This window comes from Babylonia areolata, chromosome 5 (assembly GCF_041734735.1).
Source record: "Babylonia areolata isolate BAREFJ2019XMU chromosome 5, ASM4173473v1, whole genome shotgun sequence".
NCBI lineage: Eukaryota > Metazoa > Mollusca > Gastropoda > Neogastropoda > Buccinidae > Babylonia > Babylonia areolata.
The window spans coordinates 42,545,638-42,561,391 of record NC_134880.1 but is presented as its reverse complement, the minus strand read 5'-3'; the positions used below and the strand labels follow the sequence as shown (position 1 = coordinate 42,561,391).

Here is a 15,754-nt window from a genome sequence, read left to right as displayed (position 1 = left end):
CAGGAGCGAGGCGCAAAGCTTATTTCTTCATTTCTCGTTCTGTGTCTCATATGGGAGCTTATTCTTTTCACATTTTCTTTTTTTTTTTTTTTTTTTTAACTTTTTTTTTAATTTTCCAAAAACATGTATACAATACAGAGAATAGTATGAACCAAACAATACACAATGAACAGTAGCATCTTCCACTACAGAGAGATAGATAAGACAAAATAAAACAAAACAGGCTATAGCAAGGCAAAACAAATCTGTAACAACAACATCAAACAAACAAACAAAAAAACGAAAAAGAAAAAAAAAAAGAAAAAAAAGAAAAAAAAAGAAAAGAAAAAAAGTTAAAAAAAAGGAAGATTTGTCCAATCATTCAATCAATCAATGCTTACACCTTAATGATTGTAGTAATCATGGTGATTTAAGATGACATTAATAGTAAATAGCCTGGACCAGTTGTGACATAGCAACAGCATCAAATGTATCAACTATTACAGTAATGGTATCTAGGGTAAGGCGAAAGCGAGTGGTGACATTATAATGTCATAATAATAATGATCATGAGTATACCACTTCTGCATTATTGGAAAAGAAAACTTGTGATTGATCACATTGTAAAGACAACAGCAACTATAAAAGTTAAAAAAATAAACAAATAATACATATTGAGAAATAACTTTTCACATTTTCTTGTCGTAGTGAAGGCTATTTCATTGCAGTCTGTGTTGTGGTGACGCAAAGGATGAACTGGACAAGTGAGATGACAGGGATACCCCCCCCCCCCCCCAACCCCCACACACACACACGCCCCCTGTCCTCTCAGTGGCAATACTCTCAAGCTGCTCATCCTGAATCCTCCATGCACGGCCATGCTCAGTCTCATCAGCCACAGTTCCAGCAGTCAATCGACAGGGAGCTAACAACACAGGGAGATGACATGAGACCACACATCAAAGGAGGCCCAGCACTGCCACTGAGTCACTTCTGTGGTGTTCCACAGATGGAAAAGGACTGACCACTGGGGTGTGTTAAAGGATAAAACTCAACCTTGTTCTCTCCAGCTCTGCTTTCTGCCGCACCTGTCAGCCCTTACCTCTAGTTCTCTGTCAGCCCTTACCTCTAGTTCTCTGTCAGCCCTTACCTCTAGTTCTCTGTCAGCCCTTACCCCTAGTTCTCTGTCAGCCCTTACCTCTAGTTCTCTGTCAGCCCTTACCTCTAGTTCTCTGTCAGCCCTTACCCCTAGTTCTCTGTCAGCCCTTACCCCTAGTTCTCTGTCAGCCCTTACCCCTAGTTCTCTGTCAGCCCTTACCTCTAGTTCTCTGTCAGCCCTTACCCTAGTTTTCTGTCAGCCCTTACCCCTAGTTCTCTGTCAGCCCTTACTCTAGTTCTCTGTCAGCCCTTACCCTAGTCTCTGTCAGCCTTACTCTAGTTCTCTGTCAGCCCTTACCCTAGTCTCTTCAGCCTTACCTCTAGTTCTCTGTCAGCCCTTAACCTAGTTTTCTGTCAGCCCTTACCCCTAGTTCTCTGTCAGCCCTACCTTTCCGTCAGCGGTGACAGCGGCGAAGACAGTGGAGGAGTACGGAGCCCAGGCCACGTCACCCACGGAGTTGTTCAGGTCAAAGGAGAACAGCGGCTTTCTGAAACACAATAGTCATATAACTGAGTTGTGCAGGTCAAAGGAGAACAACGGCCTTCTGAAACACAATAGTCATATTACTGAGCTGTTCAGGTCAAAGGAAAACAACAGCTTTCTGAAACACAATAGTCATATTACTGAGTTGTTCAGGTCAATGGAGAACACCAGCTTTCTGGAATACCAATAGTCATATTACTGAGTTGTTCATGTCAAAGGATGAACAGTGGCTTTCTGAAACACCAATAGTCATATTACTATCATTTTGTTTTGCTTTTTAATACATCACCAGATGAAAGGGGTTCGTAATTCACTGTGAATAATTCTATCCCTGTTTTCATCTGTTTGCATTCAAGTTCAAGTCAGTCTGCTGTTACTATAATGGTCGATAGGACAAGGAAGTAGATTCACTGCTCTCTTGATCAAGAGCTGTTATCTCAGTCTCTCTGTCATTGAGGTGTTTCAGGGTGGCTCATCAAATTCCTCCACTTTCTAACAGCACAACATATGTGCAGTGTATGCTTGAACTGTATGGATAAACAGCCCTGCGATCCTGTGCCAATCATAACAAGCAAGCTGTTCTTTAAATGTCAGACATACATACTGTTCAAAGATAAACCTCTGTGCAAGACCAGTGAACAGAAAAAAAAAAAAGAGATGGCTACGTGACATGTTGCAAGAAAGGAATAAATGCATTGTCTGTTTGAAAAGATTCAGGCAGGGAAGAGACAAGAGAAAATATCATTTAGGTTCCTCCTGGATGCAAACAATGAATTCAATGCAACAACTCAAAGTCTACTGATGAAACAGGACTGCAGTGAGATGTCGACTTACCTGGAAGAAGAGTCAGCATTGTCAATTGGCTTTGCAATATTTTCCCAGATCTTCACGTTCCAGTCGGCGCTGCATGTGCAGAAGATTTTGGTGTGGTAGTGATTCCAGGCCACCTGTGGCACCAAGGAATATCCAAGAAGTGAGGAGTCTGCTTGGCATGCTGATGGGAACATCTCTTACAGCATCTGTTCTGATTTTGTTGCATGTTGACAGTTTTGTCAGGCTCAAGTGGGTTGAACTCAAGGGGGCTTTGGGTGCAATCTTTGAATAGTGGAGAAACAAATCTAACCCACTGACTACTGCTGTCAAGTAAGCTTGTCACTGTCCTCTATTTGGAATTCTTCTCTTAGGATTGCATTACATACTCTGCTTCAGCAAAAAAAAAAAAAAAAAAAAAAAAAAAAAAAAAATCATTTACATAGTTTAAAAGTACACACAAAGTAGCAACTGGACTCATGCCATTCTGATTATTTCAGTATTTCATCGAGGTGCAGCACTGAAAGGGTTAAGTGACAATGATTAACAGAAAAATTATCTTAGTTTCGCAAATGAAAAAAAAACCTACAAACCAACCAAAAACAAACTTAAACCCTACAAAGACAACCACTGTCATTTCTGCTGGCTAGCAGTTCTGTGTCAAACCAAAGAGCGAAGGCAAAAAGGTTCCACTGGAAGACAGCTATGAAGACTGAGAACAGAGGGAAAAAAACAAAATTGAATGATGTGTACATGCATGCATGTGTGTGTACTTGTGTGTGTGTGTGTGTGTGTGTGTGTGTGTGTGTGTGTCTGACAGTTCTGTTTAGAGTATGCCTTTGCATGGAACATACATAATACATTAGAGTTTCAATACAGACGTCCTACATCTCAAAATACATGTAACTTTCTCAGCATCTTTCAACGTCAAGTGAACCAGTTGCAGGATGGTCACACTGAGAAGGAACAACAGACGAAACAACTCGAGTCACAAGCCTTCAGTCTGACTATTGACTTGGCAACAGTAAAATCTGTCCCACCCTCCCTGTAGTAATCTATTTTTTGTCTTGTAGTTAGTTAACTGTGGAGTTCAGACCAGCCAGGCGACTGCAGCCACCCTAAAAGATAACTCTGGCACCAACAGTCAAGGAATGTCAGCAACCATCCCTTCCAGCTCTGACAGCATCACTCCCCTTGCTTCCCACTCTCTCTGTGTGGTCCTTTCCCTTGCGTCACAGTGACTGCTCACTGCACTTCCACCCCTTGACTCTCTTTGTGACGGGCGCTATCGCCAAGTGGCTCAAGTGTTGGACTTTTAATCTGAGGGTCCCGGGTTCGAATCTCGGTAATGGCGCCTGGTGGGTAAAGGGTGGAGATTTTTTCCCATCTCCCAGGTCAACATTATGTGCAGACCTGCTTGTGCCTGAACCCCCTTCATGTGGAAATGCAAGCAGAAGATCAGATACGCACGTTAAAGATCCTGTAATCCATGTCAGCATTTGGTGGGTTATGGAAACAAGAACATACCCAGCATGCACACACCCCAAAATGAAGTATGGCTGCCTACATGACAGGGTAAAAAACGGTCATGCACATAAATGCCCACTCATGTACATACAAGTGATTGTGGGAGTTACAGCCCACGAATGAAGAAGAAGAAGAAGAAGAAGGCTCTCTTGGTGCATAGACCTCTCTGTACTGTAGCCAATAGCTGAACAGAACACAACGTACAAACAATCCAGTGTTCTCTCTGCATGTAATAAACGAACCATGTGACAACAAAAACAACAAGAACATTATCATTATTACAACCCCTCCCCCCTCCCCCCAGCCCGCCCCCCCCTCCTCCCAACCTTGTAGACGGCCATGTTGTGGGCATCAATGTTGTCGATGAAGTGGGAGGTGTAGGCCTTGGAGCACAAGTGCACTGTGCCTTCCTCCGTCCCCACAAGGAACAGGTAGTCCTTCTGCTTGTGGAAGTCAAATGCTGTGCCACAGCCTGTGTGGGGGCCGGGGGAGTAGGAGGATTGGGGGGGGGGGGGGGAGGGCGCAAAGAGATCATCAGATACTTAGTTTATCTCTATGTGTGTGTGCGTGCATGTGTGTGTGCGTGACTGAGGAGAATTATGCAAGCACCGAAATATGTGTGTGTGTGTGTGTGTGTGTGTGTGTGTGTGTGTGTGTGTGTGTGTGTGCCTAATTGAGGAGAATTATATAAACAACTCTGTGTGTGTGTGTGTGTGTGTGTGTGTGTGTGTGTGTGTGTGTGTGCATGGAGGTCTGTGCATTTCTGTATGCAAGAGTTTACTCTTAGTAAAACCAAACATTTATTTTCAGTCAAGCTAAGCATTTGCTCTCAGTCGAACCAAGTGCTTACTCTCAATCAAACCAAGCATTTGCTCTCAGTCAGCCATGTGCTTAGTTTCAGTCAAACCAAGTGTTTACTCTCAGTCGAACCAGGCTTTAATCTCAGTCAAACCAAGCCTCTGTCTTCAGTCAAATGAAGCTTTTCTCTTGGTCAAACTAAGCATTTACTCTCAGTCAAACCAAGTGCTTCCTCTCAGTCAAACCAAGTGTTTGCTCTCAGTCAAACCAAGTGGTTGCTCTCAGTCAAACCAAGTGCTTGCTCTCAGTCAAACTATGTGTTTGCTCTCAATCAAACCAAGTGTTTGCTCTCAGTCAAACTATGTGTTTGCTCTCAGTCAAACCAAGTGCTTCCTCTCAGTCAAATCAGGTGTTTGCTCTCAGTCAAACCAAGCATTTACTCTCAGTCAAACCAAGTGCTTGCTCTCAGTCAAACCAAGTGTTTGCTTTCAGTCAAACAGCTCTCAGTCAAACCAAGTGTTTGCTCTCAGTCTGTTTGTTCTCAATCAAACCATGTGTTTGCTCTCAGTCAAACTATGTGTTTGCTCTCAGTCAAACCAAGTGTTTGCTTTCAGTCAAACCAAGTGTTTGCTTTCAGTCAAACAGCTCTCAGTCAAACCAAGTGTTTGCTCTCAGTCAAACCAAGTGTTTGCTCTCAGTCTGTTTGCTCTCAGTCAAACCAAGTGTTTGCTCTCAGTCAAACCAAGTGTTTGCTTTCAGTCAAACAGCTCTCAGTCAAACCAAGTGCTTGCTCTCAGTCAAACCAAGTGTTTGCTTTCAGTCAAACAGCTCTCAGTCAAACCAAGTGTTTGCTCTCAGTCAAACCAAGTGTTTGCTTTCAGTCAAACAGCTCTCAGTCAAACCAAGTGCTTGCTCTCAGTCAAACCAAGTGTTTGCTTTCAGTCAAACAGCTCTCAGTCAAACCAAGTGTTTGCTTTCAGTCAAACCAAGTGTTTGCTCTCCGTCAAACAAAGTGCTTGCTCTCAGTCAAACCAAGTGTTTGCTTTCAGTCAAATTGCTCTCAGTCAAACCAAGCGTTTCCTTTCAGTCAAACAGCTCTCAGTCAAACCAAGTGTTTGCTCTCAGTCAAACAAAGCGTTTTCTCTCAGCTAACCAAGCATTTTCTCTCAGTCAAACCATGCACTTTCCCTCAGGCTGATGAAGACTAATGTAAAAACAGAAGAAGAAAAGCCAAAAGATTTTTTTTTTAACCTGTGGTGGTGACCTTGATCCCGTCAGGCCCCTCGGAAGGCCATTCAGACAGTGTCAGCTGTATCACATCCTGGTGATTCATGTCATTCTGAAACACCAGTAATCATGCATGGAACCTGTGCTATATAGATCTGTATAACTATATGTATGCTAGTCAGACATGTCCGACTATTACCATCAGAACAGCACAGGAGGCAACTGCTGTCCCAATTATCAGGGCTAGAATTTGATTATAGTGGAGAGTGTCTTGCCAAAATTACATCCCAACTCTCTCCGCCAAGAGGGTTTTAGGACAGTGAGTGTTGGGGTGGCTCCCAAAGGCCAACACAAAATTACATCTGAAAAATTACATTTGATAACCTGAAAATTTTCTACTGACAGGTAATGACAGATGTTACAGTAGCATCACAAGAAAACTGCTCGAAGAAATAAAATTTAAACAATCTAACCTCTTCAGTGCCCCATGATGAATGTACACATCTGCAAAAATGCTTCGCTATTTGCCCCCATGGTGTCCCTATATGTCAGCGTTACTTCATGATTTTTCACAGTTCTGTTTTAAAGTTGATGTGTCCCGATAGCCACTAGTCAGAAAGCTTGATATGTGTACTTAAATTATCTGTGAGGAACAACAGCCAATCACGCTCTTTATGATCATTCCTGGACGTCATTGTCAATACCCCCCTGAAAGTGAGTGACCATGGTACAGACAGGAGATACAACTGAAGGATGTGTACATGTACAATCATTGGGTTAAATGAACTTCTTACCCTCACAATTTGAACATCTGTTCATTTTCATGTCAGAAAAGTAGGGGTTATGTATATTTTCTTGCAGTAGTTTGTGTGCTAGAATTTTTTGGGGGTTAATTATTACCCTCTGCAACCCAAAACTAAAACTGCCTAGCAAATAGGAAGCACAAGTCAAAATAATGCCTGGCACTAAAGGGGTTAAAGCTTCATGTACATTTGGCATTGACAAAATAGACTTCAATTTTGAATCTGCATAATAACAAGAGATGCACAGTTAAAAAAAAGAAGAAGAAGAAAAAAAGAGACTGAAAAATATGTATTGAATAATCTCAAAAAGACAAACCTATGATATAGGCACCATTACTATAATCTTTATGTTGCGGAAAGACTGCTAAAAGGAAACAGGAGTGATACTTGTTTCCAACTTTTAGCAACACACACACACACACACACACTTACACATACATATATTTACTGACCTTCACAATGGTCCAGTGGACAATCCTGCCATCAGAAGAAATGGAGAAGAAATTCAAGTTGTTGTCAGTATCGTCCTTCTGCCAGCGAACCTATACAGACACCAAAGCACTCGAGTTTTATTAATTTTATTTCATATTCCATCAACGTGAAGGTCCATTTAATTTCAAGAAATTATTAACAAATATCATATTTTTTTTCAAAAGAAAAAAAAATATCACCCACTGCAACATATTCACTCTTAATTTTGAACACAGGCTGTTTTTAACTGAGTCGCATTACTTAAAATCCCTTACAATTACATTCACTCCTCATTCAGATGCTCATGTATTATCCAATATATAGATATGCATTTTTCATTGCAACACACACCTACACACAAACATACACTGACACACCTACACAAACACACACATACAAAATACACATACATACACTTCAACACCTACACCTACACATACACTTCCACACACACAAAACACACATACAAACACCAAGAACCCCCTACCCACACTCACACCCACACCTACATGTACACACACACACACACACACACACACACACACACACACACACACACACACACTTCAATCTCCTCATTCACCTTCTTCTCAAAAAAAAAAAAAAAAAAAAAAAAAAAAAAAAAAAAAATCTAACCTTCCAGATGGTGTGCTTGCTGTTTTGGGTAGTACTCCTCCTTCCCCTTCTTTCTCTCCTCCTTCCATCCCCTACTTCTAAAAAAAAAATTTAAAAATCTAACCTTCCAGACATGGTCAGAGTGCTTGCCGTTCTGAGTGGTACACCTCCTTCAACTCCCTTTCCCTCGTCCCTCCTTCCACTACTTCTATCAAAAAAATTTTTTTTAATAAAAAATCTAACCTTCCAGATGGGTCAGTATGCTTGCCATTCTGGGTGGTACACCTCCTTCACCTTCTCCCTCCTTCCCCTACTTCTTAAAAAAAAAAAAAAAAAAAAAAAAAAAATCCAACCTTCCAGACGGGGTCAGTGTGCTTGCCTTTTCGATCTGTACACCTCCTTCCCCTCCTTTCCTTCTTCCCCTTCTTCTATTGAAAAAAAAAAAATCAATCTAACCTTCCAGACGGGGTCTGTGTGCTTGCCGTTTTGGGCGGTACATCTGTGCACAGGTCCGTCCTTCTTCTCCACTATGTTGAAGACGGCAACGCTGCCATCGTAAAACCCTGCTGCCACCTGGTAGGTGTGCTCTGGGTGGATGTCCAGGCACATGACCCCGCTGTCCGTTTCGTAGGCGCACTCCGGGAAGGAAGGGTTCTTAAGGGTGTAGAACACGATCAGTCCGTTGCCTTGCTTCATGAAGTCGTCTGAGGAGAAAGGTGGCGGAATGGTCAAGAGTCAAGACGCTCAGCTGCCAATGCAGACAGTCCACGAGGGTGGGGGTTCAAATCCCATTCTCACCCTCTCTTACCCAAGTTTGACTGAACTGAGCATCTAGTCTTTCAGATGAGATGATAGACTGAGGTCCTGTGTGCAGCATGCACTTGGCACACTGAAAAAGAACCCATGACAACAAGAGTGTTGTCCTCTGGCAAGATTATGTAAAAAGAAATCAACTCTGATAGGTACACAAATATATAAGCATGCACTCGAGGCCTGACAAGCGCGTTGGGTTATGCTGCTGTCAGGCATCTGCCTAGCAGATGTGGTGTAGCGTATATGGATTTGTCCGAACGTACTGATGCCTCCTTGAGAAACTGAAACTGAAATGTCTGAGGGATTTTTATGATACTGTTGAAAAAGAATTATCATTCATGTTTTAGAATAAATGATGAGCAACTTAACTGGAGAGAGTTATTTATGAATATGGCGGCAGTGATCGTTTTTGTTGCTATACTGCCAAGTCAGCTGCTATGATAGGAAATTTCTGTTGTCATTTTGGTATGATGCAGATTTTCTTTTCTTTAAAGTACCATGACAGTAACGGCAAACAGTCCATCTGTTCAACTGAACAAAGTTTCTGGTCAACTCCATACAACCCAGCACAGCCCAAATCCCACTCCCACCCCCTGGCAAAGAAAATCAAGTTATTTCAAATGACATACAATTTTATTGACTCACTTGTGTAAACAAAGTGAGTCTATGTTTTAACCCGGTGTTCGGTTGTCTGTCTCTGTGTGTGTCTGTGTGTCTGTGGTAAACTTTAACATTGACATTTTCTCTGCAAATACTTTGTCAGTTGACACCAAATTTGGCATAAAAATAGGAAAAATTCAGTTCTTTCCAGTCATCTTGTTTAAAACAATATTGCACCTCTGGGATGGGCACAAAAAAATGAAAAAATGAAGCCTAATTATATGCAAACTGCATTTACTGTTACATTTATATTTTTTGTATTCTCTAAACTTGGCACTTTGATCTGATATTCTGACCCAACAACAAGAGCAGTCATTATTATCATTTTTTTTGTTCAAACAGGAACTTCTTTTGCTAAGCATGGAAGTTTTATTTATTTTTGCAAACGTTTTGGTGCAGATAGTAAAAAAAGGGAAATTACTCCGTAATTAATGCTAGGGGACTTAATTTGCTTTAAACTGATCTTTCTCATCTTAAACATTACATTTTGAAATTATACTCAATACATAAAAAGCTTGGATTTTTTTTTTTTTAAAAGTGTATCACAAGTGAGTCTTGAAGGCCTTGCCTCTCTTGTTTCTCATCTGCCTGTTCTATGTGGCGTGTTCTGCACCTAAGGGCACTGTCCAGTCTTGAACAAAATTATACTTGTGTTTCACTGGAGCTGCTATTGCTATGAACACACCTCAAACAGTGACAGTGTAGCATTACAATTATTATGGTATAACGTCGCATGTGTTTTGGTTACAGTTTTGGTATAATCAGTTTTCATGTTACTTTTGAACCGGAAGTTATTGTTGTATTATTTCAGTTGAGTTGACCCTGACAGTCAACGATGGTTTGATTCTTAATAAAAGAATCTCAAATGTTATCTGTTTTCATGTGTTGCTTCAACAGGAATATGAATAGCCTTTGAGCTTTTACTTTGAGGAAACTTTCGTGACCAGTATGTATGGAGCCTGGTGGAAAGCACTACGCTGTAACACCTGGAAATTGTGTGCCTTTGTTTCACCAAGGGTGATGGTACCTGTGTGTTGCTTGATTATTTGATATTGTGGGAAATTCTATAAGTGTACATACCCAAGAAAAAAAAGGGGGGGTTGGGTAGTTATGTAATGGTCAATATTATCATCATTATTATCATTATTATCATTATGAGCATTTACGCCTTATCTTGAAAATAAGCCCAAGGTGTTTACAAATAGAACACACATGTAAATATCAAAAAGGAAAAAAATTGAACACAAAATACCAAACATGATCAAAGATTATTCATCACCCCAACAGACACACCCACAACACACAAGCACACTCGCACATGCGCACACATGTACACAAGTCATAGTACACAATCATAATTAGAACACAATCAAAAATACACCCAACAAATTCTGGAACTCTCAAACTCACTCACTAATAGTCCTTTAGCTCATACTGGAAAGGGATGAGCTGTTGAAAATGATTCAGGAGGGGGAAAAGGTGGGTCTTCAGACTGGATTTGAAAGATTCAATAAACATAAGTTAAAAAAAAACCCAAGAAATCCATTTACCCTTTGAACCCTGAGCTCCTGAGCCAAAATTTGCAAATAATTGGTATTAAACCCTTTGAGTGCTGACCACCGCTTTACCGGTGGCAGAGAAAAATGACCGTGCATAATGCCCAGCCACCGGTTGAGCGGTGCGCAAACACTTGAAGCGTGCAGAGTCTCAACCTGGCACGTCAGGGCAGAAATCAGGGACAAAACGTGCGAGAAAACAACTGTACACAACACAGCAAGTAATTGATATGATTGATGATTTATTGGAAGTAGAGTATGACAATGATTACTCTGATAGTGAGGTGGAATTCGAATCGAATGATTTTGCTACAGATAGTGATGTTGAAAATGAATCTGAGCATGCAGAATCAGTTGATCAAAGGAGGCGTGTCAGGTTGAGACTCTGCACACTTCATGGTAGAAATCGATCTTTTTTATCCAAAGCACATGCACAAAACACAGTTAGGGGGCGCGGCAATGTTGGTACTGTGTTCGCTGGTGTCGGAATATTACGGTTTTTCTGATTGGCTCTTCAATATAAGTCAACCAATAGCAAAACACAACACAAGTGTTTACGCACCACTCAACCAGTGGCCAGGCATTATGCCACCCCTCCCCACCACCGGTAAAGCGGTGGTCAGGGCTCAAAGGGTTAATCAAAAGTGAAAAGCATGATCTGAACAACATGTGTTTATGTATACTGCACTCACAAGAACCGTAGGAAGCTGCAAACAGATCATGGTACTTGGGGTTCCAGCACAGAGAGGTGACTGCCAGCTTCTTGGCTTTTTCAAAGGCGAACTTCCACAGAGGCAACAGCGTCCCCTCAGATTCACGATAGTCATCAGAAGTGTCCTCCCAGTACTTGAAATCTGAAAGAAATTGAGGCTGATATTGCAACATTTGGGGAATCTCTAAACTGCATCATTCGAATAAAAGAGGTATCATTTGCATTGTGTTATGTTTGGATCAATGAATTAAACCAGTCTGGCAAGAGTATAGGCTTCAGTAAGTCATTCTGACCAGTCTAGGCCCATTATGTGTGTGTGTGTGTGTGTGTGTGTGTGTGTGTGTGTGTGTGTGTGTGTGTGTTGATAGTATGGACTCTATTTGCTTTCCCATGTGTGTGTAAAAAAAAAGGAATAGACTTACCTTGTGCAATCTCATCATATGAGTTCTGATTGACCATGCGTTCCACGATTTTGGCAGCACCAGTTACCCTTGAAACATCATCCCCCTGCAGACAGGAACTTTGTGTCAGTTTTCAGTTTCAGTTTCTCAAGGAGGATACCACTGCCTTCAGACAAACCCAGATCTTGCACCACACCTGCTTGGCAGAAGCCTGACAACAGCTTAACCCAACAAGCTTGTCAGGCCTTGAATGCATGCATATATATTTCTGTACCTATCAGAGTGGATTTCTTCTACAGAATTTTGTCACAGGACTTCTTTGTTTGTGGGCTGCAACTCCCACATTCACTCGTATGTACATGAGTGGGCTTTTACGTGTATGACCATTTTTACCCCCGCCATGTAGGCAGGCATAGTTCGTTTTCGGAGGCGTGCATGCTGGGTATGTTCTTGTTTCCATAACCCACCGAATGCTGACACAGATTACAGGATCTTCAACATGAGTATTTGATCTTCTGCTTGCGTATGCACATGAAGGGGATTCAGGCACTAGCAGGTCTGCACATATGTTGACCTGGGAGATTGGAAAAATCTCCACCCTTTACACCCACCAGGCGCTGTTACCGAGGTTTGAATCCCGGACCCTCAAATTGAAAGTCCAACGCTGTATCCATTCGGCTATTGCGCCTGTCATGTCACAGGACAATAGCTTTGTTGCCATGGGTTGTTTTTCTGTGCACTAAGTGTGTGCTGCACACAGGACTTCACTTTATTGTCTCATCCAAGTGACCAGGCACTCAGTTTGAAATTCCAGTATAACTTTGGAGATATAGCAGGAATCAAACCCAGGTCCTCAAGGACACCGTGCTAGCAAATAAGTATCTTTACCATTCCGCCACCTTCCTCCAGAACTTTGAGATATTTGATCACACTTTACTCAAACATCAGCTCAAACAATACAAACATTCATGTTTGAATATGCCCCAGTGTGTTTTCAGCAAACAGAAATGCTCAGTCCAAGCTTTCTGGGTTTTCGTTTTTAATTAAGAACTGATAAAAAGACTGACTGAAGATGTACATCTCAGACAAACAACAGCAAATCCATTTTGCACATGTGTGTATGCAGATCCCTAAACAAAACATGCTAAGAAAAAAGTACTACTACTACACACACACACACCTGATTACAATACATCTGTATTAAACCGACTGGAAATCAGTGTTCATCCAAAAGCTCAATGCTCACACAACACAGACTCTCAGCCACAGTCGAGTCCACCATACACATGAAGGTGAAAAATCAAAATAGACCATTTATTAAAAAAACCCAAAAAAACCAACAACTGAGCAACTGAATACACTGCGTTGACACTACTGCAGTGCCACACACCACCATGCATGCACACACACACACACACACACACACACACACACACACACACACACACACACACAGCAAACTGTGTGGAACACTCACAGACTGCTCAGAAATTGTGAGTTTCTTGCGTGATTTCTCCTCTTCTTTCCGGCCTGGGACCACCTTCTTTTCTTTGCTCTTCTCCTGTGAAACAAACCGTTTCTTTTATTATTATTATTATTATTATTCATAAAAACAACAGAAAAGAATCATGCGAATAAATGACAGAAAACACTCTTTTTTTTCTGGTTCAGAATGACATCCAATACATCAGATTGTCTTTTTGTTTTTGTTTTTTATTGAAGAAAATGTAAGTCTGGTGCTCGGGCTTTGTCATAATTATTCAAATCATTGGTAATCATTGATTTACAAGCCCTAAAAATATGCACATGAAAGAATCTAAGTCAGCATTTGGTATTTTTTTGGATGGGGCGGGGGGAGGGTGGTGTGTGATTTGTTCACATTCGCATTTTGTAGAATTCTTTTGGCGTTTATAGAATTCTTTTTATTATCCTCTCATGTATGTGTTCATGTGCTGATGTATGCTATTATGTACCATCCTATAAGTATTTTTTTTCATGTAAAGCACTTACAACCCATTATCTGGGGAGTTCACACCATATAAGCACTATACATTATTATTATCATCGTCATTACTGTTATCATCATTATCAAAATCATCATCTTCATTATTATTATCATTATCAGTATTACAATTATCATAAAAAAGCACTGCAGACAAAGTACATGACTGCTGAAACAGCACCGTATGAAACACTCAGCCCCATGAACACACAACGTGTACCTGTACATACATGGAAGCTGTAGAACATTGCAAAAAAAAAAAAGAAGAAAAAAAAAGAAAAAAAAAGGAGAAGAACAAGAAGCTAGTCACACCTGTTTTGAAAAGTCATCTTGGTAGGCATCGAATATCTCCCACTGTGTGGCGTTGGAGCTGAAAGTTAACCTGGGCGGGGGTTCAGTGGCAGTGGTCCGATCCTATCAGACACACAGCGAAATCAGCAAACACACGTACTAACATCTGGAAGATAAGAATGACAATGTCTTACAGCAAAAATCCACAAACGAGCTTTCTAACAAACATCTGGAATATCGGGACTACAATATTTTACAGCAGAAATCAACAGCCACATGAAATTTGGCCAAGCAGAGTAAACCAATAGGCCTAGTTTGCATCAGTTTGACATGGTACAGTATATGACACCAAAATGCTTGCTAACATCTGGAAGATACGAACTACAATGTTTTACAGCAAAAATAAAAAAAACATGCTTGCTAACATCTGGAAGATAAGAACTACAATGTTTTACAGCAAAAATCAACAAACACTCTTGCTAACATTTGGAGATGGACAAGAACTACAACAGGCAAAACTAGCAAAAAAATAACTGTTCCCAAATAACAAATGTTTTGTGTGCGCGTAAGCACTGTTGATAGTTTTGTGATCGAGGAGTGTTTGCAGGGTGTGTTTAAACAGGACATATCCAACTGTCAGACATGAACAAACACTTCAAAAGTGTGCTCTCTCTCCAACGACAGAAGCACAATTAGACCTGCCTCATGTGATGCTCTTACAGGCAAACAAGCGAGTGGATGTGAAACACATGTTTTTGCATGCAGAAATGGAGATTATCAGTTGATATATCGAGCTGTCAGATATGATTCAGCAAGATTTTTCCAGGCTTCGTTGATTGTATTGTGCCTGTAACAAATTATTGTCTCATTTATTGCATGGAGCAGACAGACCTACACTGGACAGCCACTATATGGTCAATTAGAAAAAAAAATTGACAGAAAAGATTGGTAATGATGATAAAAAAAGATATGGGCTGTGTTCACAACATGTGCAAATGGTGGTAGTTCAGCAGAGCACTCTTGGTGAAGAGCTGCAGATTGGCTTCCATAGCATGGGCGATTTCCACTGCCTTTGAAAAGGTGAGATCCTTTTCAGATAACAGCTTCTTCTGAGTTGTGGCATCAAAAAGGCCACATACAAATCTATCTCTCAGTGCATCTTGCAAAAACTCTCCAAAGTCACATGTGAATGCTAATCATCCTAGTTCTGCTGCAAAGTTGTTCACAGTTTCCAGCTCATTCTGCTTTCTGTTGTGAAATTTGAACCTTTCACCTATGATAAGTGGTTTGGGTGACACATGTGCCTTGAGGACAGCAATGAGGTCGTCATAATTCTTTGTTGTTGGTGTGTCAGGTGAGTATAGTGAATGAAGCAGTGAATAATATTTGGCACCAATAACTGACAAGAATTCACTCTTCTGTTTATCTTCAGCAATGTCATTTGCTT

General features: G+C 41.0%; 1 protein-coding gene across 1 annotated transcript in view; it reads right to left on the bottom strand.

Annotated features, from left to right (window-relative positions):
• Positions 1 to 15,754, bottom strand: part of LOC143282075 (dynein intermediate chain 2, ciliary-like) — a 32,127-nt gene that overhangs the window by 5,343 nt on the left and 11,030 nt on the right. The window contains exons 8-17 of the mRNA XM_076587536.1: positions 14,329 to 14,430; positions 13,492 to 13,575; positions 12,036 to 12,120; positions 11,594 to 11,755; positions 8,329 to 8,576; positions 7,239 to 7,328; positions 6,008 to 6,095; positions 4,285 to 4,430; positions 2,456 to 2,568; positions 1,526 to 1,625 (exon numbers count right to left, since the gene is read on the bottom strand). Coding sequence (XP_076443651.1) covers positions 1,526 to 1,625; positions 2,456 to 2,568; positions 4,285 to 4,430; positions 6,008 to 6,095; positions 7,239 to 7,328; positions 8,329 to 8,576; positions 11,594 to 11,755; positions 12,036 to 12,120; positions 13,492 to 13,575; positions 14,329 to 14,430 — 1,218 coding nt within the window. The remainder of the gene's footprint in view (positions 1 to 1,525; positions 1,626 to 2,455; positions 2,569 to 4,284; positions 4,431 to 6,007; positions 6,096 to 7,238; positions 7,329 to 8,328; positions 8,577 to 11,593; positions 11,756 to 12,035; positions 12,121 to 13,491; positions 13,576 to 14,328; positions 14,431 to 15,754) is intronic.